At 36.3% G+C, this 26,846-nt stretch overlaps 2 protein-coding genes across 2 annotated transcripts; both read left to right on the top strand.

The window, feature by feature from the left end:
- Positions 1–3,230: 3,230 nt before the first annotated feature.
- Positions 3,231–9,969, top strand: LOC128240078 (uncharacterized). The gene is made up of 4 exons (XM_052956572.1): positions 3,231–3,347; positions 6,468–6,576; positions 8,539–8,678; positions 9,484–9,969. Exons 2-4 carry the CDS (start codon positions 6,483–6,485, stop codon positions 9,718–9,720), a joined length of 471 nt encoding a protein of 156 aa, XP_052812532.1. The 5' UTR covers positions 3,231–3,347; positions 6,468–6,482; the 3' UTR covers positions 9,721–9,969.
- A 4,778-nt stretch (positions 9,970–14,747) lies between these two features.
- Positions 14,748–21,749, top strand: LOC128241243 (uncharacterized). The gene is made up of 10 exons (XM_052958190.1): positions 14,748–14,826; positions 15,281–15,444; positions 15,922–16,046; positions 16,569–16,723; positions 17,139–17,199; positions 17,464–17,626; positions 17,845–17,971; positions 18,401–18,525; positions 18,803–19,027; positions 21,720–21,749. Exons 1-10 carry the CDS (start codon positions 14,748–14,750, stop codon positions 21,747–21,749), a joined length of 1,254 nt encoding a protein of 417 aa, XP_052814150.1.
- The last annotated feature ends 5,097 nt before the right edge of the window (positions 21,750–26,846 follow it).

Below are 26,846 nucleotides of genomic sequence, written 5' to 3'. Positions count from 1 at the left end.
CCCCCCCCCCGGTACAGGGGTATACCGGGGACAGCGGTGGAATTGGGCCGTGTTTTTACCTTTTTGGTGGCCCCGCAGTGCCTCGCCAAAATGAGCGGGCAATGGTCCTTATCTAGGGTCCTTGGGGGGCGGGGGCATATGGCGGGGATTTTACCAGCAGTTCGTCCCCGCAGGGCGGGGATTTTACCCATGCTTGGCTGGACCGAAAGTCCCCGTAATTCCACTGACCTGGGGGGGGGGGGGGGCGTGGTTACAATTGACTAGTGCATTATCATTTAAAAGTTTGCTTACATGCAGTTTGACCAATTGATAGCAATGGGTATAGGATATATCCCCTCCCCCGGACAGGAGTTCCTCCCTCCTGCAACTTATTTTGCAAAGACGGACACAATTACCCCTGCCTCACGTTGTAGAATGTGATAAAATGGTGTATTATGAATGTTATAAGACATATCTCTTTAATATCCTGCGAAAAAGGCAAAACAAAAAGAAGCCTATTGAGTGTTTGGTGAACCAATGCAGAGTATGGAATTTTACTTTTGGGGCGATTTTATCTCGGCGGAAAGGAGGGAGACTGCAGGTTGTCCGTTTTCCTACTGCTCATAATCGCTTGTACGTGCTTGCTTCAACCTTAAGGTTTAATCGATTAAGACACATTTTAAGGCACATTTGATTTAAATCAAATATAAAATATAACTGACTTTTCAAAAAACAATGTGATGCTGTGACATGAAATTTTTAATCTAAGAAAACTCACAGAAAAGTAAATTATTATGTAAAAGTTAAAAACAGATGTTGCGCTGCCAGAAGTGATTGCTCTGGGGTCTATTGGTTGATAGATGTCTATAAACGGTTAATGAAATGTATTTAACATAATCACTAATCTAAGACTAATTTGAAGAAATCGGAGCGAAAGTTGTTTACATTTCAGCTCCAAGTGACCGGCGAACTTACCTCGAGCCATGGGAAATTCGAGTCAAGCGAGTTCGAGCCAACAGGGAGCGACTGTGACAATGTTTATGCTCTGTTTGTTACTTGAACCTAACTGACCAAATATCTCAATTATTTTGACATGTATCTCTATAAGTCATATCGTCAAAACAGAGTGTTTAAGAAGTCTAATTCAGCCAGAAATTACTTTCTTTATACAGATCTAAATTCGTAAATATAATACAGTTATGAGCACTGCATTTTTGATCCGCGAGGATGTATTCGACTCTGGTGAATATTTGAGGATTTGGATTTCACGACGCGCTTGTGTCAAAATCTGCAAAAATCCGCGAGAGTCGAATACGACTTTCTGGATCAAAACGCAGTACTAATTACCCTTTTATGATATACACTGATACTGGTTAAATCACTTAATATAATAGACACATGTTTTCGATATCAATGTTCATTTAATGACGCATTATTTTGTTCCATGACGTCATTTTAAATACGCGCAATGATATTTTTATGACGTCAGCTGAGTGTTGCACTGGAGTGGAATACAGACTACCGTTTTTTCGTTTGGATTTATGATGGTATTAAATAAAAACAATTACATGGGTCTGAATTGAGTGTGTGCCGTTAAACAGATACCCGGTGGTCGATTGAGTATCATTAATGATGGGGTCACCGCCATGGGAGGTTCAACTTATTCGTGAGCAATAAGCCGCTCACTTGTTTCAACAATCACTTATAGAAGCCAATTAACCATATGCAATCCAAATCATTACAGTTAGCCCCTCTCTTAACAAGATTTTAAGGGACTCGCTCATGGTATCATTACACTCGCTCATGGTATCATTACAGTTAGCCCCTCTCTACACAAGATTTTAAGGGACTCGCTCATGGTATCATTACAGTTAGCCCCTCTCTAAACAAGATTTTAAGGGACTCGCTCATGGTATCATTACAGTTAGCCCCTCTCTAAACAAGATTTTAAGGGACTCGCTCATGGTATCATTACAGTTAGCCCCTCTCTAAACAAGATTTTAAGGGACTCGCTCATGGTATCATTACAGTTAGCCCCTCTCTTAACAAGATTTTAAGGGACTCGCTCATGGTATCATTACAGTTAGCCCCTCTCTAAACAAGATTTTAAGGGACTCGCTCATGGTATCATTACAGTTAGCCCCTCTCTTGACAAGATTTTAAGGGACTCGCTCATGGTATCATTACAGTTAGCCCCTCTCTAAACAAGATTTTAAGGGACTCGCTCATGGTATCATTACAGTTAGCCCCTCTCTAAACAAGATTTTAAGGGACTCGCTCATGGTATCATTACAGTTAGCCCCTCTCTACACAAGATTTTAAGGGACTCGCTCATGGTATCATTACAGTTAGCCCCTCTCTAAACAAGATTTTAAGGGACTCGCTCATGGTATCATTACAGTTAGCCCCTCTCTAAACAAGATTTTAAGGGACTCGCTCATGGTATCTTTACAGTTAGCCCCTCTCTTAACAAGATTTTAAGGGACTCGCTCATGGTATCATTACAGTTAGCCCCTCTCTAAACAAGATTTTAAGGGACTCGCTCATGGTATCATTACAGTTAGCCCCTCTCTAAACAAGATTTTAAGGGACTCGCTCATGGTATGTTAAATGCACTTTTTACGGATATTTAATTGTATCACTAAATAAAGTGCGGCAAATCATGTTATTGTTAAAATAAAGATACTGACAGCTGAAACCCTTCAGCAAATGTTGATATTTGCTCAAATATCGTATTTGAAGACAATTTTAATGCCGGTACTAGCGCTGTGGCGTGAATGGTTGATTAGCCACGTGAAGTCGTCATCATCATCCTCATCCTCGTTAGGATAAGTGTGGTACCTCATATTTGGTAGCAAGTGAGCATCTTTAAACTAGCCAGTTGTAAGACGTTGCGTGGCTGGAATCGTCATCATCGACATAATCATCATCATCATCATCATCAATCATCATCATCATCATCATCATCATCATCATCATCATCATCATCATCATCATCATCATCATCATCATCATCATAAAATCACTCGGGTCTAAGTATCGCTCGTGTTCCATAAACAGATACAATTAAAATTAATGTCGGTGTCTTCCTCCTGAATTGAACTGGTTGTATCGACCGCATTGTCACACAGAGTCGATGAAACCGTATCATTTTTTCAATAAACCATGCTAGAGAATTCAGCAGACGAGATTTCCAGGGAAAGGTTGTTATTCTGTGATATCTCTGGCTTTCCACTACGTCAATATCTGTATGGCAAACACATTAACATACAAACATACGACCGCTTATATATGTAACATGAAAATGACATAATGGAGCAGAAACTACACGTTCAATTGTATCTTGGTGAAGGCTCATAAAACTGAAGGTATGAATTTTGTTGTTATTGTTAAAATGTTCTATTTGGTAGCAACGATATTTGAATATTGAAGGAGCATGTTTCTGTAACTTAATGACATTGTGTTAACGCTTGTTAAGTGTATGGTAGTCGTTAGGTTGGTCTGTGTATCTTTAAAGTGACACTTTTATTCAAAATCAATACATATATATGTATAACAAACATACATTTTGAGTGATAAACCTTAAACTACTTCCTAAATATAGCATTTATGGAAATTATTAATTACCGATAACAAGATTGTAAAAATGAATTTTGATAGCTGAAAACGCAAAAATATATTAATGATTGGTGAGTGCAGAAACATTTACTACGATCTGCTATCATCTCATTAGGTAGAAATACTGTGTTTCCTGCACATTTCTTTCAAATCAAACAGAGTAGCTTTCATCTGAACCATTGTTTTTTATATGTATCCACCTGTCCGGTAAATTAAAACAATTGTAATAATTGTGGTACGTTTTATTTGGTAGTAAAAGTGCATCTTTAAACATTGTAAGATAGTGCGTGGTTGGAATCGATACAATATTAAAGCACGTATGAACAGTGACAAATATCAATTTTCTAGTTCATATGTCAAACAGTGAAATAACATTTTTATTTAACTGATCAATCTTTATTAATCACTGGATAGCAATAGAAAGGTACTTGATAGTGTTCTTAAAGGGGCTGTACTCCGTATGATGAAATAGCGAAAAAAAAAGAAGAAAATTGTCGAAAACTGACATAAACTTTGTATTGATAACAATGCATTGAAACTTACTAGCTGAAGTACCACATAGTTTACAATTAATTTGGTTTACAGTTTTGTCGTACTTTTCCATTAAAAAGATTTCTATGTATGTCTACCTAGTAGAATTCATTCCTTATGCGTGATTAGCTTGTCGATGTTATCACGTGATATTACCAAGTTAGGTTTATAGCTTAAATATTCCAACCGTTTAGGGTAAGCCTTCGAAGCACAGTGGTTACAACACTGAACTGCAATTTTGGCGACACCGGTTCGAACCCGGTCTCCGACTCGATTTTTTTTACATTTTGGTATTTATTTTTACAATTATGATATCAAAGAGTAAAACATTTTATTAAATAATTATCCTGAGCTTCGTTACAGAAAAAAAACTTTTTTTTGGTGCCAATCTGGTGTACAGTCCCTTTAAATATTGTTAACGTTCTTTTGTAAAATTAATTCTTAAATTGGCTAAATGGAATATGTGAAATAGCACGCTTTATATTGATTTTATAAAGTAAAATTTTAACTTTACTGTCTCACGTAGTTGGGAACGTGTTCACAATGGGGGATTTTAAAAAAAAGTTAATTAAAAAAACAAACAGAAACCATTAGACTGTTTTAACAGATTTCTTAAATTTCATGAATTAATTTATTTAATTGAGTTTTCAAACAAGCATTATGAACACACTTCATTTCTGGTTCTTCAGAAAAAGGCGTAATCTGTTTATGATTATTTCCACTAGACCGACCCTATTTATTCCTCCCGACCTTACGCTCTTTGTTTTTGTGTGTGCGTTTTGTAATTTCCAAAAAATGTGGTATTTGAGAACAATGTATGTTTAAAGGCCTAGTTTAAGGAATGTTTGGCATGTCAATCCCCTGCTGTGCATCTCCTGCAAATTGCACTGATGTCACAGCAGGGGCCAATTTCCTGTTTATTTGTTTATTGGCTCAGGGCCATTCAGAGTCCATATTTATAATAAAACCTCCAAAACTGCTCAGCAGGATACTCAGATCGGAGATCTGATAAGACAATTAGGCACTTAGATTAAGATCAATACACAGAGGTTGTGTACAATACAAGGTTTTGGGGAGGGGGTCACTTATAGGAAAATTAAACTAGGTCTTTAAGTATTTCCACAATAGTGACATACCCTGATAAAGGTGAGTTTGGTACAGAATTCCGGTTCCCAAAAAACACAAATTAAAGTTATGCCTTCCTACCTACCATATTACTTTTGGAGATGAGTGAGTTGAAATAAAGAATGTTTTGGTGTGTGTGGCTGGGGTTGGGTGAGGCTGGTGGATAAAAGAGACACACGAGGGGCTATATTTGAAATATGCATATGTTTTTAATGTTTGTTAATGCATTAATATGGTTAACTTATTTAGATTAAATGATCAAAACAAAAAGCATATAATTTGTGTTCTAATAAAATATATAAGCGGTATTTTGGCGTTTTTTCATCAGGGGAATGTTTTTCCACGTTGCTAGTTATTGATAACCCCATTTGTAAAGGTTTATATTTTTAACTGGACACAAATCATATGCCTTTTTTGGTTTTGATCGTTTAAGGAGTTCCATGTGTTTTTCTTACAAGAAAAGATTCTGTAAAAGAGGAATTGTCGATTCCTTAGATTTCCTAGAAATCTGGGATTGTCAAAAGACTTGAGAAAGAATATTATTATCAACTGGACAAATAACTCCGATTTCTTAGCTGTTTTCCTTTCAAGAAAAATACTCGGGAAAAAAGGGATGGTCAAAAAACTTGTGAAATAATTTGTCATTTCGTGGAATATTAATAAATGTCAATATTGCTCCTGGTAGCCTGCAATGCTATTTAATTTTTCGCGCTACAGGTTGCCACCGAACCTGTGTTTCACACGATCGCGTTGGTCCCTGGAGTCACGTTGTCAAAATACTCGAGAGAAGGATTGTCGATTCGTTGAACAGTAGTAGCAAATTGTAATGTTGTTTACATTATAGGCGATCAAATTTGTCGCACTACAGGTTGCCTCCGACCTTGTCGGGAAGCAGTTGGTTCTCGCATTCGATCGCTGCTGGTCCTTCATGTCACGTTGGCAAACGACACGGGACTGTCAATTCGTTGAAGAGATTCAAATTATAATGCTGTGCATGTTTACATTACATGCTTTCAAATTTGTCCTGCTACTGGTTGCCTACTAACTGTCGGGAAGCAGTTGGCACTCACACTAGTTCGCACGCTTCCGCTTTTGGTCACTCGTGTCTCGTGTCAGAATACTCGGGAGCAAAGGTTTATCGATTCGTTGAAGAGTATCACGTTTAAATGTTTAGCATGTTTACATTACATACTATCTTATTTGTCGTCCTACAGGTTTCCCCCAAGAACATGACTGGAAGGAGTATGCGCTCGCACTCAATACCTGCGGGTCCCTCGTGTCACGTGGTTATCACAGATGACGGCACGAGCTCTACTTCAACAGGTACCAACTCAAAGTGTTAAAACAGTGAAATTCTTATATACACTCGTTTTCGCAAACAATGTTTACAATTTTCATATGACTTTCGTTGTAATGATAAACTATGTTGATAAATAAAACCGCTTCTTCACTAGCTAGCATCGTGTTAGTACATAAGACAAAGCATGAACTTTGTAAAAACATATCTCAATTTAAATACAAAATGGTCCCCGACTTCGATAAGTGTTTTGTCTGGGCTCTACGTTCCCCCCCCCCCCCACACACACACAACACTCACGCCCAACATTGTGTCAAGAAGAGTGACAAGTGGGTTTTCTGTCGGAAGTGGGTCTTCTTCCGGCTAGCCGGCTCCCCTCACAACACTACACAACACCTAGTATCAAGGAGAGTGACAAGTTGGTCTACTTCCGGCTCTCTTGTCCTCCTCTCCCATACAACACAACACTTTTGTCCAACATCATGCCAATGAGAGTAACTTTTCTCCCATCTCAGACGAGTGAATAATAAAATGGCCGTTCTGGAAATTTTTACCCGTATAGAACTCCTTTTTTATTTTCATAATCATAACACAATTAACTCCCTTGTTGAAGACCGTCGTCTGCAGCATCATGGAAAACTTGTCTTGTGACAATATTTAAAATCCAAAAAAATATTTCTCGCTTCAAATGGCGCAATAAAATAGTTTTCGCGCTCCTTTCCAGAAATAATTCTGCCCTCCCCTCAGCACTATTTAAAGAACGATTTTGCTATTTACATAATCAGAATCACTACGCGCATATCCATGATAAACACAAATTATCACATATCGATAAGTACATTGTTTTCACAACGTTCAGAGAGTTCAAGCGAAACAATACGTTTTTTTAGTTTACTGAGGTGGGAGAAAGAACAAAACATGTTCAATAACTCTCATGTAAGATAGGTTTTTCTCCCACCTTGGAATTATCCCATATCCATACGCAATTATTTTCACTAAGCACAAAAGAGTTCCAGCAAAAAAAATGAATTTTTTACTTAATTTTGTTTTAGGGAGAAAAAGCATCTACCATAGCCGCTCGTGTAAGATAGGTTCATCCCGACCCTCGCGCAGGGTGTTTTGCGGAAACTCGGTAAACCTCGTTTTCGTCAAAATCCCTACGCTCGGGTCGGAATGAACCTATCTTACACTCTCGGCCATGGAAGAAACTTTGAATCCCAACCCTCGCGCATGGTATTTTGCGGAAACGCGTTTAACCTCGTTTCCTCAAAACACCCTACGCTCGGGTCGGGATGAATCTTTCTTACACACTCGGCCATGGAAGATTTAATCCTAATTTAACCTTCCTCACAATATGTTTAATAAAATATAAATAGCCTAATTCTATCGAAAAACAAACAGAAAAACAGAAAAAGAACTTACAAGTTTCTTTTTCGAAAAAATCTTACAGTACATTTGTTACCAACTGTTGATAGTCTTTTTTGAAACGATTTGTTTCTGACAAACATAGACTGACTAATCAAACATGTCGTATATAGGATCTGCTTATGCACCAGTCAATTGTAACAATGCCCCTCCCCCCCCCCCCCACTCCAGGTCTGGGAATATACCGGGGATAGCCGGGGAAATGGGCCTTGTTCTTACTTTCCAGGTGGCCCCGTAGGGCCGGGTGAATGCGTTGGGTTTGTCTTCGCGCCACAAACAGCGGGGAATGGGCCGGGGATTTTACCCGGGCTTGGCTGGACCGAAAGTCATAGTCCCGACTATTCCTCGGACCTTGGGGGCGTGGTTGCAATTGACTGGTGCATTACACTTAAGCAGCCAATTGTATAACATTGGTTAAATTTTTGGTTTGGTCAAAGCTTTATTTATTAATCTAATAACAACTTCATATGTCCAAGCGAATCACGTAGAGTTAGGTCTCAAACTAGCAAGACAATCTATCAAAACGTTATACCATTAACTGCCGTTCACTTTCTCAACTTCAGGCGAGCCGCCCTTTTTGAAGTCTGCTGACGCCGATACTGGCCATGAGCGCCTCTTACGTCACACTGCCACTGGTACTGCAAACGCGATTCAGCACTGCCGTCCGTCACGTCCGCCACATTACCTCATCCTTGCAATACTTGTAAGTATTTTAGCAACTATGTTACGAAAAACCATATTGTTTTTTGGTAAGTTACAAACCTCAAATTTCACCTTACTGTTTAGAAAATAAATTAACTCGTAAACTGAATGATTATTTTTTCGTAAATGCTATCTAATATGTTATTGACATATAGGGAACAAAACGAATGTTGACATAAATGTCATTCTATAATTTCCATTTATATAACAAAAATACGAATGTTTAACATAACTTTATTCTTTGTTTCAGCTACATATAGTCAAACATTAAATTGTTTAAATTGAGATAACAGTATTCCATTATAATCTATGTGAGTTTTTGACATACATGTCATTCCATAATTTAGGTTTACACAGTATACTGTGTGAGTTTTTGACATACATGTCATTCCATAATTTAGGTTTACACAGTAAACAATGTGAGGTTTTGACATACATTCATTCCATAATTTAGGTTTACTCAGTAAACTATGTCAGGTTTTGACATACATTCATTCCAAAATTTAGGTTTACATAGTAAACAAAGTAAAGGTTTGACATTCCACATTTCAGGATTACATTATATACACTATTCATGGTTTACATAAACATATTCCGTTATATACGTGTTAAAGTAAGTAAGTAAGTAAGTAAGTAAGTTGTTAATTATAGTGACATGTGCATAACACAAATGATATTCACAATTCAAATATCAATGATGATAACACCCGGCTCATCGCGCCTATAAGTCACCTTAATGTTAACAAATTTCTAGAATGTGTACATATATTAACAAAACCAATTATGTATGTATGTATATATTTCAGGTTACAATCCTGATCAATCCTGCGTTCGGGAGTGTCGCCGTTCTGTGCTCTCTGTGGTCACGGCAGTGTCATAAACATAACGCCATAAATGACGCTAAAAGATGGGGGAACATCTCAAAGTGGATGAGTATCGTTGGTTCGGCGATTTCATTGGTTGTCGCGGCGTTTTTGGTCGTGTATTATGTGTATATTGACAAGAACATAGTGGACACGCAAGAAGAGTTACAGAACAACTAAAGTGGGGTTAGACATTGTGCTCTTGTGTAATTTATGACATGTGTATTGAGTTAAAATTATGTATATAGGGCATTTGATTCGGTGGCAGGAAGAAGGGGATGTTTAGGTCGATTCAAACTTTTGACGGATGCCTCTTGCATCATAATCATATGGGCAAAATGTTCAACAAAGTTATCAATTTACTCATGGAGTAAATTGTACACATGATATTCATGATTTATTCTAACTTGAGTGGACACTTATCTTAAGTTCGACGTGTTAAAGATGTATTTGACAATATAAACAATTTTGCGGTTTAAATAAAATAACAGTCTGAAAGATGTTAAATTTTGACAATGATATCAATAACAGTAAGACAAATTCAGTTTAATTAAATAATCTTTATTTACACCGCTAATTATTATTGGTTGTAAATTTTCTTTAGCGAAATTAAATGAACTTACAATACACAGTGCTGTGCTAGATATCTATCAAACGGGAAAACTACAGTTACTGTATAACATACTAGAGAAATTAGAAAAGTTTTTTTTTTTCTTTTGCGTTTGCATTTGAGTTGAGACAAATATGGAAACTGTGAAAATGATTTGAAGGACACTGATGGCCAGACAAAAACAAAAGCAACAACATACAACTGACTTTATCATTGCAAGAGGTAATCTCTATGCTGCTCAACGTGATGGGGGTTGCAGTTTCCGGTTGTGGCTGCCCGAAGTGCCGGCTATTGTCAGTGTTGATATCATTTCTTCAGGCAACCACCACCGGTATTGCCCGAAATGTTTATGTATTATAAGTCAAAACGTTTGGAAGTGTTTTACAATGTGTTTATGTTGATGAACGGAACAATGCCAGGCCTGTTTAACATTTTTAAAGCTCGCATAAAATACCAGAACGTCGCATTGCATTTAGAATACTTTACTTGAAGTTCCTCAATTATCTTTAAAACAAATACTGTGAGAATACGACTAAAACTTTAAAGTCATTAAGAATGTCTAGTAGTTTCGTATGTTCACTATCAGATATGGGGAAATGGTAATATACGCATACAATGACAGAAATATCGTTAAAACAGTTGATAATAATGTACAATCAGTTGCATGGCTAATGGCTTTTTATGCTTATGGCTTTTTATGCAAATGGCTTTTCCAGCGTCTATTTTCCTCTAAAATATTGATTCCTATATCGTTGCTTTATTTAAAATAATGATTGTTAAGAGAATAAAAAAAAACATCCTTGGAATTTAAAAGCTAAAAGATACATTAAAACTAAAATCACTTTACACTATGCGAAGATGTCCAAGATGATAATTTACATGTATTTCCTAGCGAGTCATTGAATATGATCCGGGGTCAATTGCAAGCAGGTGAATATGTTATCAGCAGGCTATGTTTTGTTTAAGTTGCAAATGGGAGCAATTTAATTGGCCAACACTCATTATGGATTAATATTGACAAATCAATACACATATTGAAGACCATTAAAGCTACACTCTCACAGATTGAAGGTTTTGACAACTTTTTTTATTTTTTGTCTTGGAAAGAGCAAATTTTTGCGTAATTATCTGCAAATCAGTGAGATTAGACTGCTGACAAAAGATCAGATCGCAGATTTTCATATTTCCGTTCGAAAATTAAAATTTTATGGCTAACGGTTTAAGAAAAATGCAAAAAACATCAATTTTTGGACTTAAAAATATAAATCTGCGATCTAATTTTTTATCAGCAGTCTTATATAACTGGTTTTCATGCATTTTCGCAAAAAAAAATGGCTCGTTCCAAGACAAAAAAGTTGTCAAAACCATCTGTGAGAGTGTAGCTTTAACCAAACCAGGGAATAAAACGGTAATATACAAATTTAACAGACTGCACACATTGCTATGTTGATATGTCGGGGTTCTAACCCACGACTTCTCGCTCTGCATGCGTACACTTGAAATGGATACCGCGCCGCTGTAAAAGCTCTGTAGCGAGACAGTTTAAGTTCCGCTATATATATATCGTATACCCGGATACACAATTGGCTTCTGCAGATGTTCCCCGGTAGAAAGTCAGGTTGACCGAAACGCATTGATTTCCATTCAAATCTGCAATATGGTGTGCATATAAGAAATATCTAACAAACTATTAGAACAGCATGACACCATCATGAACAAAACCTCTACGTGACATTGACGTCACGAGAGCGTACCAGACCCCAGGATAAAGTGAACCGCTTAACCATTTGACCGACAACTGCTTAGATTGACCGTTATCTTTGAGGTTTTACCGAACATTAGCTTCATAATATAACTATATACGTCTTCTAGTGGCGAAACCTACATATCGGACACTATTTAACACCTGTATTATATTTTACAATTGCTTTGTTATTGACTTAACACTAATTGTCACTTACACAAGAACAAATATTGGTCATTTTAGCATTTTGAATACATGTTAAAGGGACTAGATACCAGATGATACATGTGCAAGAAAAATGAAAATTGTTAAAAAACTTATTTAAAACTGATATCGATGTGTAAAACGCATTGAATCTTACTTAATGATGTTTCACATCGCTTGCGACACAATTATATTTCGCAGTTTTTGCGTATATCTCCAACTGGAATTTACTTGGTCTGTTACCCCACGTACATGCCAGTAATTTTAAATACAGCGTCGGTATATGTATCGGTACTAATCACGTTACTTTCACATGTTAAATATACATACTATAAGCTGGAAAACCATTTTGTTCTTTTTTTAAACAGATAAACTCAGCTTAAACAGCGAGAAAATATTCTTTTAATCATGCGAAGTCATGTATTATCGGCCTCATACTAGTTCGTATTGACGATTCTAGGCTTGTATTGAGAAAATACTGTATTTGCCGATTTCGATAACATCTGGTGTCTTGTCCCTTTAAATATGAAATCACTCTTATGAAAGTTGTTAATCAATACTTATACAAAGTTGCATACATCAGGAAATCATAGTGTGATCATGCAGTCATCATAATAACCAAGTGGACATGGTTGGAACTCTGACCCTATAACAAAGTCAAAACAAAATGTTTTTGAAATGTTCATTGAATGCTGTTAACATGCAAATGAAAGTTATTATGTACGCTATACGTGAATGTAAAACTGGAAAATTGAATAAAATAGAATACTGTTTGTCATAAACACTGGTTGGAAATAATTTAAAAATAATTTAAGTTAATAATACAGGACATTGTTAAAACTGCACTCTTACAGATATAACATTTTTACAACTTTTTTTGTCTTGGAAAGAGCAAATATATGCGTAAATATCGGCAAACCAATGATAAAAGGTTGCTGAAAAAAATCAGATCGCAGATTTTCATATTTCCGTTCAAAAATTAATGTTTTATGTCTTAAAACATCAATGTTTGAACTTTTATATTAAAATCTGCGATCTAATTTCTTGTCAGCAGTATTGTATAAATGTTTTTCCATGGATTTTCAAAAAAAATGGCTCATTTCAAGACAAAAGATAAAAAAAAGTTGTCAAATCTGTGAGAGTGCAGCTTTAAAATAAGATTACTTAAACATTACGCTGCTTAAGAGTGCTTGGGTAAAGTTACAGGCCGAATGTATGCAATAAATGTCCTTGCGCTATTTCAATGGAAACGCAGTTTACGCCCAAAAGAATAGCAAAAATCAGAACCCATAAAATATTGCATACATATTTATTCGCCGATCATAGTTTGTATCAAACGGAAACTATATCAATTTATAGGTTAAAACTAACTTTTATTATTTCCAATTTCACGTACTTTATAACATGCTTTCAAATCTGTCTCATCTTACAAGATTTAAGCGACCAAGTATCGCACACGAAATGGTGTCGAATTGAAAGCATTAAAACAACTAATTGTTGTGATGAAACTTAGGAGAGCGTTACCTGTTGCACAATAGAATCGATATATAGTTCTTGTAAAAGCGAAATCAAAAGTGTATAGCGACTCTATAACAACAAAACACGTCCATAATCTTAATTAGATCATGATATACCGCTCAGCGTCCAAGGAGTTTCAACCTAATTGTTAAGGCTTGTAGTTTTACAACTGAACAGACATTACGTTATATGGTTGCCAACCTGCTGAAGTTAGTCAGATACAGCGCATTGTGGAACCATTATTTACACAACAATTCCAAGCGTCCAGTAAACACAGGAGCTTATTCAGTGTGTGTATACCACGTGATAAATTGCGTCATAAATGCTACGTCAAAAGGCAGTATTTTGCTTCGAATGAAGGCTTTAAATTATACATTATTAAGTCCACTAATCGCACGTAAAAGACAAATCCGTGTGTTGAAGGCACAAGGGGAGCGCCGAAGAGCGCCTGCACGAGCGACTCAACACGTGCAGAACACAGACAGACTATACACGCATCAATGGGTCTTTCCGCACACCCTTTCTTGTAAGCATGATGAGCACAAAAACATAACGACACGCAAATTGTAGATAACGTTACAAACTATTGTATACCTTAGCATTATTGTATAAAACAAACAATACGGTCAATAATTATTATTGTCGGTAATGACACACTAACAGTAACAGGTGACGATAAAGTCCACGACAATTCATCTATTATTTATCATTGGGTTTCACCATTTTGCGTGTTTATTATTGCTAGTTACATGGGTAACGAAATCACATCACAATTCAATTACCTATATGGCGATGTTCAATAGTTAATGACGAATTATTGGGCGTCTTGGTAAAAGAATGCGCTCTATTTCCGAAGTTTCCGACAGATTACTTTCGGCACAGAAGTTGATGGACGTATAGGATAACATGTAAACAGGTACGTTTAAAAATATTTCAAACATTTGAAATTTGTGTACATGTTGGTATGTATTTCTCTTTTTATGAAGGCATGGGCTTATAAAACTCGCTTATCAATGTTAAATCACTAAAATCTGTGAAGTTGTATATATGCAGCTGGTTTTAAAGTAGGTGGCTGGCTGTACCTTTCGTGTTTGTGGTACAATACTAGTTTGCGACAGTTTCAGGGCGAGCATGGACAGTACATTTTTCTTGCATGCAGCCCTAATTGCAATCATGGCAACACTTACACATGGAGAGTTCTCCCCTAACCGTAAGTGTCCTTTAACTTGGTTAAAAAACTATTTATTGCATGAAAATATACAAATGACAAAATTAATTTCATATAAAATATAGAATCTGATGCGGAGCTTAAAGCTTATAACGATCACCTTCTTCTGTAGAAAGCAATCAAATATATTTTATTTCGTTGTCTTTATATAAAGATTAATGCTTCATAAATGCCTCAAAATGCGTCATAAATTATGTCTAAATGGAGCTAACAAATAAATTGATATTGTAATGGAAAAAATATCCATGAGATTTATAAATAGTTTGATATTAGCATATGTTTTAAACTCTTTGTAACTACCCGTAATACCATATTTTACTCAAGAATACAAAAAGATGCATATTATTATTAGTCGAAACAAAATGTCGGAATGCTTATATTATTGTTACATCTCATAAAGGTTATTCATACATCTTGTTGCTGTTGTTGTTTCCAGTAACAATATCCAGTTGTAAAAACCGGCGCGCTGTTATACACGTCGAGAATGCCGCGCCAGGCGGACTACTTTTTATCCAGGGCGGAGGGTCAGACTGTTTACGCACTACTGAGTTGCAGTTGACAGAGCACACTTTCATGTTTGAGCAGTGCAACATAGAATATGTAAGTCATTGACAGGTTTGATAAGGCTGTTTGTGAAAATGATTATGATATAGAGCATAGTATAAAGTATACACCGTATACTCCCAAAACATTTAGTGGTCAACATTATATATTTTGTCCAATAAGAAAGCAGTGTTTCTCAATGTTTTAATACATTCATTTCAGTTTATCAGCAGTCAGTCGTCCGTTTTTATTTTTAATTCGTGGAAGCAGTAAATATATACAGTGGCTGGCCAAGTTAAAGGGTTGTTTACACAATATTATGTAGACCACTAAAATTTTAAAGATTGTTAGTATGTATACACAAAATATATGTATATGCGACCGCTTCGCATCAGTTTGCTTCGATGTGTTTTACAGTAGCTGACTTATACTGCCGCGTATGGTGTTAGAGTTTTTGGATGGGTCAAAATATATAAACAGCAGTTCGCTGATAAGTTATACATTTAACCTCAACCTTCGTTTCCATGTCAACAGGACACGAAGTTCCGCGTAGTGGTACAACAGAACCCGCGGTACCAGACCGGAAATGACAAAGTGATTCCTATCATGTGCCTTGTTGACACCAGCGACCTCCACGTGAGCAACATCATCTATCCTGCGTACGTATATAGCGGAAGTAGTGGCATGTCCGAGGAAACTACCATTAATTGATTCGGACGTTTAATTCATAAATATTGATTGGACAAGATACAGAAAATGGAAGACATAAACAAACATTTGGGTTGATTTAAAAGTCATTTGATCCATGATATACAACGAACCTCAACCTCGACGATTACATACTTAATTTTCCCAGTATCTATACATCTGCAGGCGCGTAGCTGCCTCTTCGCGAGTACGCGGCTGAATCCACATAATTCTGAAAATAAAAATATATATTTATAAAAATGCCAAAGTTGCAGTATGCGAACTTGACAACATGAACTGTCCATTTTCCAGTTCTAAATTAAGCAGCTCAGAACGACTAGAATGCACCAGATCGCACCATTGTTTTCAAATTTTCCCGAGGGTGCATACCCCCGATCCCTCACAGCACAATTATGAATCCACATGAATAGAGGGCTAGCTACGCCCCTGATATGGCTTCACAGCGCATGTTAACGTGTTTTTTTTTCTTTTAGTGAATCGAATGACAAATCCATGAACAAAACGGTCAGACCGACGGTGAGCATGCGCATCGTTGCTTCTGATGATGTCATTTCCGGCGAACCAATCAGCGAGGTTTCCATAGACGATGAACTCAAGCTCTTACTGTCACTGGATGAGCCATATTTACGTAGGTTTCATTCGAATTTCGTTATCGTCGTATTGTTGTTGCTTTTTTTCAAAAGATTTAACCAAACATGACAAGAGGTTAAAAGATGCAAGACGCATTGAAAGTTTCATATTGATGAAACTGTATATCAAAATACTTGCTGGTAACAACAACAAGGACAACAACAACAACAACAACTACTACAACAACCATTACAACAACTACAACAGCAAACAATTACTACTCTTATGACTTTGCCTAGAGGGTAAAAGTAATCACGGCGGATTTAAAGATACATTATTGGTAGACATACGTATTTAAATACCATTAAATAATTATTAATAATCGTGTATGTCATAATTCTTTTTCATGTAAAAGGTACCTGATTAAAATATAAGAAGTATTGAGTGGCGGTAAAACTGTATTGTCACTTCAGATGATTTCGACATAAAGGCCAAAGACTGCATCGCATCAAAGCTTCCGCTAGTTAAAAATGAGTGAGTGTATAGATCAACAATGCTTAATGGCAACTAAATAATAGATTTATGTTACTTTCTTTTACTAATATAATAATCATATCTATTTAATAAGATGCTCGTTGTTTTAGCTTATACGATGTTCATGGATACATAATGAAAATGTATGATATACCTTGGTACACAATTGATGATAACAGAATCCACTTCAAAATAAGAGATTATTTAAGTAATGATAACTATAATACTATCATCCAATAATAAACATCCCTTATCCTGACACAGGTGTTCCTCAGACCAGGATCTGTTCCCTAACTTCTCTAAAGGGCAGCGTGGCAGCCTGACCTCCGCCTTCCACGCATTCACGCCCACGAACCTGCTCGGCGCGGCGGAAGTGGATGTCGCCTTCACATGTAACGTCACTGTGTGCAAGGGCAAGTGTATCCAGGTACCGTTAAAATGACGCAACGGTATCATGCAACAGGATGTATGTCGTTGTGGTCACTACCTATATATTTTATGAACTGTTCTTCGGACATATTTTCGTGTTCGAAAGAAGAAATCAATAGTTTTTCAAGATACAGTAGGTGTTCAATATTGATCTGTTGTTTTAATATTTTTGAAATAGTTTTACAGTTATGTTATAAATATTGTATTTACTTGCAGAAAGTGTGCGGTGAAATTGTCGGATGGGGACGAAAGCGTCGCCAGAACGAAGAGACTGATAACGAATACGAGAAGGTCACGGTCGCTGCTAAAATTAGAGTCAAAGCACGTGATCCGGATATGCAAGGTATGTTTTTTAAGGTTTATGACGGTGAAATTAAAAGAACAACAACATGAATTCTAATTAAAACTGTCCCTGTTTTTATCTATCTATGTATGTTTTCTGCAAATATAACTCAAATAAAATTACAAGAGTGATCAGTGGGCTACAAAGGTATTGTCATCAAACCTGTTTATAAGAAAATGTGAACACGTGACACGTCAATGGGCGCGGAAATGAATAAATAATATATTATCCTGTATAACAACAATGTATTTTCCAGCCATGTGTCCGTGGAAATCAAGAGAACCTTTACTGGTCCAATGTTCTTGTCAACTATGTCGTAAAGTAATTACATATGTCCAACACCAATTTCCCGGCCAACGGTTTCCATAGTGACCAGCGCGGTGCTGTATGTCGTAAAGTAATCACATGCGTCTATCTTATATTTTCTAGCCCACGGTTTCCGTGGGGAACAAGAGTACCTTTGCGGGTCCAAACTTCTGGTCAGCGCGGTGCTGGGGGTGGCTGTTGTCTCTCTTATTTTCTCCTGGCTGGTGTGCGGATGCGTCACCGCTAAGGTAAAAACATTGCATCGAAAAACTTATATCAATATCAATGCGCGTTTACATGGCTGTTCTTGTATTTAACTTAAAAGAGTACCAGCATTTAATAGGTATTGTAGGAACGTTTGTCATACTCTTATCATTGGTTCATTTATGACGATATGTATTCAAATTCTTTTACAATGGAAATGTCTGTATATTTGTATTTCTGCATCTAACAAAGTGTAACTCAACAAAGGCAGTCACCGTTTCCTAGAATAGCTGCTCTTAGCTAAAGAATTCATATTTTCAGCTGCGTCGTGTTACCAAGATGACGTCATACGGAAAGAATCCAAAATCATGCGGAATGCGGAAGATGTCGGAAACCGGCATGAACATTGCGCGATCGATGGGACGACGTCTGTCCACCATGCTCAACATTCCGGTCGGCTACGACATGAAAGAGCCTAACATGATGGACAACATTCCAGAAGCCGTCGATGATACGCCGCCGACGAAACGCCGTGATTCCGTCACTGTAAGCTCGTTGGAAGATTCTCAAGACGTCATGCATGCCGTTAATGATGTGTTTCGAAATGAAAACAATATTCGTAGGCAATTGGTTGATAGAAGTACTCAAACTGAGTCATCTTTCTTGACAACGAAACGATCGGTCGGTCCGAAAAATAATCCATTTTCTCTTATTACTTCTATTTCTATAAAATCAGGTATTAAATCTCAAAAAGCACCAGAAAAGAGAAACGCTTTTGCGCAGCAGTTCTTCCAAAATAAAACATTAGATTATTCCGGTAGTACACACACTTCAGGGAATGATGACGCAATTTTGAATCAAACTACTGTTGCATATGACGAAAACGACATTCCGCGTAACAGAAGTATGTCTGCTCAAAACATAGACAGTCGATTTCCATCAAATCTTAATACGGACTTCGAACGATCTTTCAAAAATATTGAATGTGCCGAAAATGGTAAACATTCCCTTCAGATAGAAAATGACCCAATTGAAATAAATAAAAGTTTCAACGACTGCAGCGATGATGAAAGCGTAGTTATAAATCGCAGAAATACGACTCGTACATCCCGTTACCAAGATGCAATCGTCACTAAGGTCAAGCAAACTGTCGTGACTGACAAAACAGATCACCAATATGCTACAATAGATTCGGTCGCCGATGTTGAACAAGATAGAAGTATTGTAACGAACAGTGAATCTGTTCCTGCCGAATGCACTCCGCCCAGTGTTCACAAAGATAAGAGAGGAAGTGAGACCAGTATCTGCAGTATAAAGTCATTGGGACCATTCGTTGAACAACCAACGTTTTCGCCAACATACGCTAGCTCTGTTCCCTTTGGTAACGCAATAGCGCCCGAAACAGTTACAACTTATGCGGATGTTGCTGATCTGGCCGCGAATGAGAACACTATCGCAATGTTTCAAACAAACACAAGTAATGTTCTTGACAGGAAACATATTTCATCGGAAAAGGGTTGCGCGAATGAATCGTATGCGTCTTCTGAGACGTTTAAGAAGGCGGGATGTCATGCGATCTCTGATAAGCCCGACGCAGCGAATATACAGCCTATAAGTACGGTGATTAATGTAGGACGGTTTGGTTATGGCGATACGGACGAATTTTATGCTACTGAATCTGTTGTAGGAAGTGAAAACTTCTATGAACCAATCGAAATAGTTTTATCAGATATGAAACGAGAAAGACAGTATTCCACACATGTGTGAGCTGTCACAAAGGGTGAAGGTTACACATGTGTGAGCTGTCACAAAGAGTGAAGTTCACATATGTGTAAGCTGTCACAAAGAGTGAGGGAAACATATATATGTGAGCTGTCACAAAGATTGATGGTCACATATGTGTGAGCTGTCACAAAGAGTGAGGGAAACATATATGTGAGCTGTCACAAAGGGTGAAGGTAACATATGTGTGAGCTGTCACAAAGAGTGATGGTCACATATGTGTGAGCTGTCACAAAGAGTGAGGGAAACATATATGTGAGCTGTCACAAAGGGTGAAGGTAACATTTGTGTGAGCTGTCACAAAGAGTGAAGGTAAACATATATGTGAGCTGTCACAAAGAGTGATGGTCACATATGTGTGAGCTGTCACAAAGAGTGAGGGAAACATATATGTGAGCTGTCACAAAGAGTGATGGTCACATATGTGTGAGCTGTCACAAAGAGTGAGGGAAACATATATGTGAGCTGTCACAAAGAGTGATGATCATATATGTGTGAGCTGTCACAAAGAGTGAGGGAAACATATATGTGAGCTGTCACAAAGGGTGAAGGTAACATATGTGTGAGCTGTCACAAAGAGTGATGGTCACATATGTGTGAGCTGTCACAAAGAGTGAGGGAAACATATATGTGAGCTGTCACAAAGGGTGAAGGTAACATTTGTTTGAGCTGTCACAAAGAGTGCTGTTACATATGTGTGAGCTGTCACAAAGAGTGAGGGTTATATATGTGTGAGCTGTCACAAAGAGTGAATGTTACATATGTGTGAGCTGTTACAAAGGGTGAAGGTTACACAAGTGTGAGCTGTCATTAAGCGTAAAGATTAATCCACTCTATTTGTAAGTGTATTAAATTTAGACATGGTTACAACAGCAATGCCATTACAAATTGTAATAAACCTTAAAATAGATAACGATTGATCAGATATCGCAAACAGTAGTCTTTAGTTATCTCCCTTACAGTTGGTACTGACATGGGGTTAATTTGTATTAAATTGCCAATGTTACAGTTTTGGCTATGTTTAAATGATTACATTTAGGATAAATCTGAGTTTGTATCAGTTTTAAATGACTTCGGATTGTTTATGTTATGCTCTCTTTTTGATTACAAAAAAAGATTTTATTTATATATGCATTTGCTTATTATAGTTGTACTTTATATGAAATAACAAGTATATTGGGACATACATACTAAATATATAGTTCATATCACATATTTAATTTGAGAACGCTTACTAATATGACACAGTTTTATTGTATATTGTACTTAGTTTGTAGGAGTACGTTTAACCCTGCTATAATACAAAGTGGGTGGAGAAAGCTTTAAACACTTAAACATAAAGGATGCGTGTATACTCAAAGACAAACTCAATGATTTCACAGATTCGCTTTGGTTTTTCATTTCACTCTTGCACTTTTCTTTCACTGGAAATGTCACGTGTTGTTTATTGTTTCAGGTCACACGAGTCATTTATGTTGACCAATGAAACTTGCGCGCGCATACTTCACTTCCAGTCGGAGGGAAGGCATCTTAATTATGTTACACAAGATACTATTTCCGTTGTTTATGCCAGCTTTAAACAATATCATATTGTTATTTTTGCCTCGACGCAAAAGAAACTGTTATTATGTTCATTGGTTTACTTGAATAATCTTTAACGTAAAAAACGTACAAAAACCCAGCTTTATATTATTTTTATTCGGCCATCCTTTCCTAGGTGAAACTACTGTACGTTGTTATATTATAGAACAAATGTTACATGTCACAAATACAGAAACTATATTTTCAATTGCTTCAGCGCAATGATATCTTGTTAATAAACGTGTTGTATTTTGAACAAAATGAAGGCGGATTTCCAACGCCTGATAACGTTTTAAATAGTGTTTCCATGAACGCGAGATATCACTTGTACTTGTCTATCTGCACCTGGCAATGATAAGAACTGAATAAATGTACAAAACAAATTAAAGATCTTTGTTGTTTTTCTCATCCATAAGTCAACTTTGTTTGTACGTGGTACGGAATTTTTGTAGGGTTATAGCGATCCCGTCTCTTGCCTTTTAAAAATGTCAAAAATAAATAAATAATAATTTGTGCAGGATGGCTCTACTATTACGATATTATATATATTAAATGGGGGTAAAAAGAACAGAATTTTAGTATAATTATTCTGCAATCTTATTAATTTGATTCTTAAAGCTGCACTCTCACAGATTGAACATTTTGAAAACTTTTTTTATTTTTTGTCTTTTAACGAGCCAGTTTTTGCAGGAATCCATGAAAACCAGTTATATTAGACTGCTGTCGAAAATTTAGACCGCAGATTTTTATATTTCAGTTAAAAAATGACGTTTTGTGCATTTTTGCTTAACCGTTAGTAACGGATTAAGCCATAAAACATTAGTTTTCGAACGGATATATGCAAATCTACGGTCTTATATTTTGTCAGCAGTCTTTTATCACTGGTTTGCAGATATTTACGCAAAACCTTGCTCATTCCAAGACAAAAAATGAAAAAAAGTTGTAAAAACGGTATATCTGTGAGAATGCAGCTTTAAATAACGTTATGTTTATATAATGAACTATCGGTGAAGACTTTGAAATGTTCAAACATACTGGGTGAGTACCTTAATCGGAACACTTTCGTCTATTTTTAGTTAAACTGGCACCACGACTACAATTTTTCCATCAGCATACTAGGATTCAAGACCAATTGGTTGATATAAATGATATTTTTCAAGATATTACCAATCTGCATGAAAAGTACTTTATTAACCACCCAGTCAAGGACTACCATTTTTTTCCTCTGAGTACCTAAATATGGAACAGTTTTAACTCGTTATTTATCTTTATGTATCCTTTTAAAATTATTGCTACATGTTTTGTTTTGGTAAATTAATAATTTATTCTACTTCCAGCTTGTTCAGTAAAATTTGACGATATCTATATAAAAAAATACTGACTGTACCCGCGTGCAATGTATTGCCATTTGAACATTAAAACCTTTGAATGATAGCAGCATTTGAAATACTTACCAGAGTATCGTGTTCTTTGGAACTTGTATCTAAGGCAAGCGTCTATATTGATTAAAAACGTAATTAAACCGATCGCGATCGGAAAAACGCTTTTATAACGGGTGTTCCATATTTAGGTACTGTTCCAATTTAGGTACTCACCCAGTAACATTTTCTAACAAAAAAAATCAACTTTACCATTAGCAAATTTTGGTATTAATGAAAGATGGAAAACTTTAAAAGTGCTTTTAAAAATGGGAGTTTTGTATGAAGCTCTGACCAAGAAAAAAAACTTGATAACAAATAAAAAGAAATCTTGGATTTAGCAGTTCGAAATAATGATGAATACCGTGATGTCGTACAGAGATGCATTATTTTTTTACGAATGCAGTTTGTTCGTTTAACGCGTGAATTCCGAAATCGTTTAAAACCAGTTGGAACAAAATAAAACAGTATGTTTAAAATCTTGTTTGTTTCAAACCACGCTGATTAACACTCTTAACACGAACATCCTTCAGTCAGTTATCGCATATCGTGTCGGAACTATTCGCCAATTTCACACATTTGTTTTCATGGTATTGTCCTGACTTTAAGGGCCGGTCGCAGTGCAAAAGTGGGTAGGGAAGGTAAAAAATTAAAACGTTTGAAAAGTTGATGTTTTATTTAGTATTGAAGAACGTTCTTTTTTGTGAGGGAAACAAACATTCTTGGTAATATGTTTTGAGGTAGTAAGGAGTTGAACAAATTTTATCAGATTTTGGATCAAAAAGCATTCACATTCTTTCAGAAAAGTCTGTCGATATTTTACTATGTTTTCGAATCAAATTTCCCCAGACCACCAAATCAACAATGTCTTGAGAGTGCTTGATAATACCTTTATAAATAAGAAAGGTATTAAAAATATTGGGAAAGAGTGGAAGAAATTCATTTCCTGGTTACAAAAATGTAAATATCGTTTTTAAAATAGCTGCAATCACCACAAAGCCGCAAAATATTGCTGATTTGGTAGTTCTGATAAATTCGACTCATAAACATATTCATTTTGCATTAAGACATTTCCGGAAAAACGTAAATACTTTTTGATTGGAATAGTGATAAAAAAATTTTTTGTAAAAAAAGATTCAACTCTTTATTACAGCTTCACATGTTGCAAAGTATATATGAATTATGCTTACTAAATATTGAACCTCAAAACTAAATATAAATTGATTTTTTAAAAAAATTTTAAATTTTGATCCTTCGAACGACGTTTACATTGTTGCCGGCCCTTAAGGTCAGTCAGAACTTAATCAAAAATAATCGAGCGGTTTTTTGTGGTAAGCACTTGATAACATGTTATATTATCTGTTTGCATATTTATAATGCAAAAATAAACTATGTTTAATTTCGGCCTGCATTGTCTTAACTCTTTTATCAATTTAACTCATCCCAAAAAAATCGTGAATGAGCAAGATTTTTCAACTACAAACAGAGCTCTTGATTGCTGTCTTAGATTTAAGTCAATTATTGTCCTGGCCATATGTTCACCGTGAAGACACTAAAATGATCTAGATAAACGGAAGACCTTGTTACACTTGATATACGGGCATGCAGACTTAAAGACTAAATTAACTTGTTCAACGCTTGAAGTATTGGGTTTAACAATTGGATGACTGTAATTTTCAAAATATTCGACTGCTAAATTTCATATTGATAGCCTCTTTCAAACATGTTTTTTTCTCCAATAACATTGAAATATGTACGCACAATAAGCTGTAATTCAAATACAGGCTACGGGGCCCATATTCACTAACCATTCGGGACTCCTCGGCCAGTTTTATCGAAAACAACCTCGAATGTATGCCGGTATATCAGTTGAAGTAGTTCGTATCTTTTTAATTATAGCATTAATAAAATGAAGTGTGTAAGAGTTGTATTTTTTTATCTAAGTTTAAATTGATTGTCAGTGAAGTGTTTTATTGCGAACATAAAAAATTACTACGCCTTTGTTTCATGAACAGACTTTGATTGGGTGATTAGTTACATCAAACATTTCGACAAAGCTGTTTCCAAAATATTGTTTTGACAGTGCTCCATCAGACGGCCGTTTTTGTGAAAAACTCTCAATCAAACTCTAGAAAATGACCGAAGGCGGGGCTCTGTAAGCGGCATAGACTGCACTAGGTTTCATTTAAAATGGTGAAAACATAGTGAAGTTATCTTTGTATTAAGTATTCATTCGAAGGAAAATGTTGCCTTCCGACGTAGCATTTATGACGTTATTTATCACGTGGTATACACACACTGGACTACTAAAAGCTACTGTCGGTGTAGGCATATTTTTTTCATTTTGCGAGCCGCGTCAGTAAGCAATAAGACGTTCAACCATTATTTACGTTTTCATTTTTTTTGGAGATCTAAATGAAAATTAGACGTTCACCTAGTTCCGAACTAAAGTGCACGCACATCAACAATGGAAACTCAAGCAGACATACCAACAGGGGGTCAACACATATTTTACAATTTCTTACATAAATGTGTCCCTTCATTGTATATGTAAAGTCGATCGGACAATTTATCTCTGTATTCAAATAGAAATCCAGTTTTATGACATATATATATATATGGACCACTGACGTCATGAAACTATCGAGTGCGACTTGCGATTTTCACAACGGAGAAAAAATGCAAGTAAACATTATTTGCTTTGTTCAATAAAACACATCAAAAGCTTTTTAGAAATATAAAACAAACATAAATTGTTCGGTATAATAGAAGAAATATACCACACCACTTGGGGCTATGTTGCAATATAAGGACAGGCCAGTTAGCCCTTGAAGGTAAACGGTGATCCACTTACGCCTCGTTCCAAGTACACCTTCGGGGGCTATCTGGCCTGTCTTTATCATGTCACATTACCCTCCGTGGTGGGTTATTTTTCTTAAATAATATCGATAAATCATGTATTAAAAAACTACTTGTTACAGGCTTGGAAAGATCAGCGAACCATATATAAATTGACTGATAAGTGAAACTGGGTTTCAAGTGCCTTGAATGGACCAGGCTTCTGGGCCTATATAAGCACCTCAGTCTGAGGTTGAAACGCGGACTTAAAAAACCAGCATTTTAGTTTTGTTGCATTAAATAATTCGGTTCTTTGAGCTTGAGTCTCAAACTAAATTAACTCTATTTACTATATTAAATGTTCAGACGCGAAACAAGATAATTAATTAGGGGATGGTCTATTGCAAAAAAAGTCTTCATAAACTGTCTAATGTGTTCCGTTCTGTTTGACTAATTTGTTCCATTATACAGTTCTTTGATGCTTGTCTGTTCACTTTAGTGTCTCGTCAAGTGGATATAGATCCGTGTGCCAAACCATAAGGGTTCGGTTATGTATGTCGAGTGGACATCGATCCATGTGCCATACTTATTTAGTGTTTTGTTCTGAGTCTCTTTGAATGGATATTGATCCATGTGCCATACGTATAGAGTTCTGTTGTGTGGCTCGTTGAGTAAATATTGATCCATGTGCCATACTTATAGAGTTCTGTTGTGTGGCTCGTTGAGTGGATATTGATCTATGTGCC

Source organism: Mya arenaria, chromosome 7 (assembly GCF_026914265.1).
Source record: "Mya arenaria isolate MELC-2E11 chromosome 7, ASM2691426v1".
Classification (NCBI taxonomy): Eukaryota; Metazoa; Mollusca; class Bivalvia; order Myida; family Myidae; genus Mya; species Mya arenaria.
The sequence above is the reverse complement of the archived record's forward strand: the minus strand, read 5'-3'. Positions and strand labels throughout refer to the sequence as shown.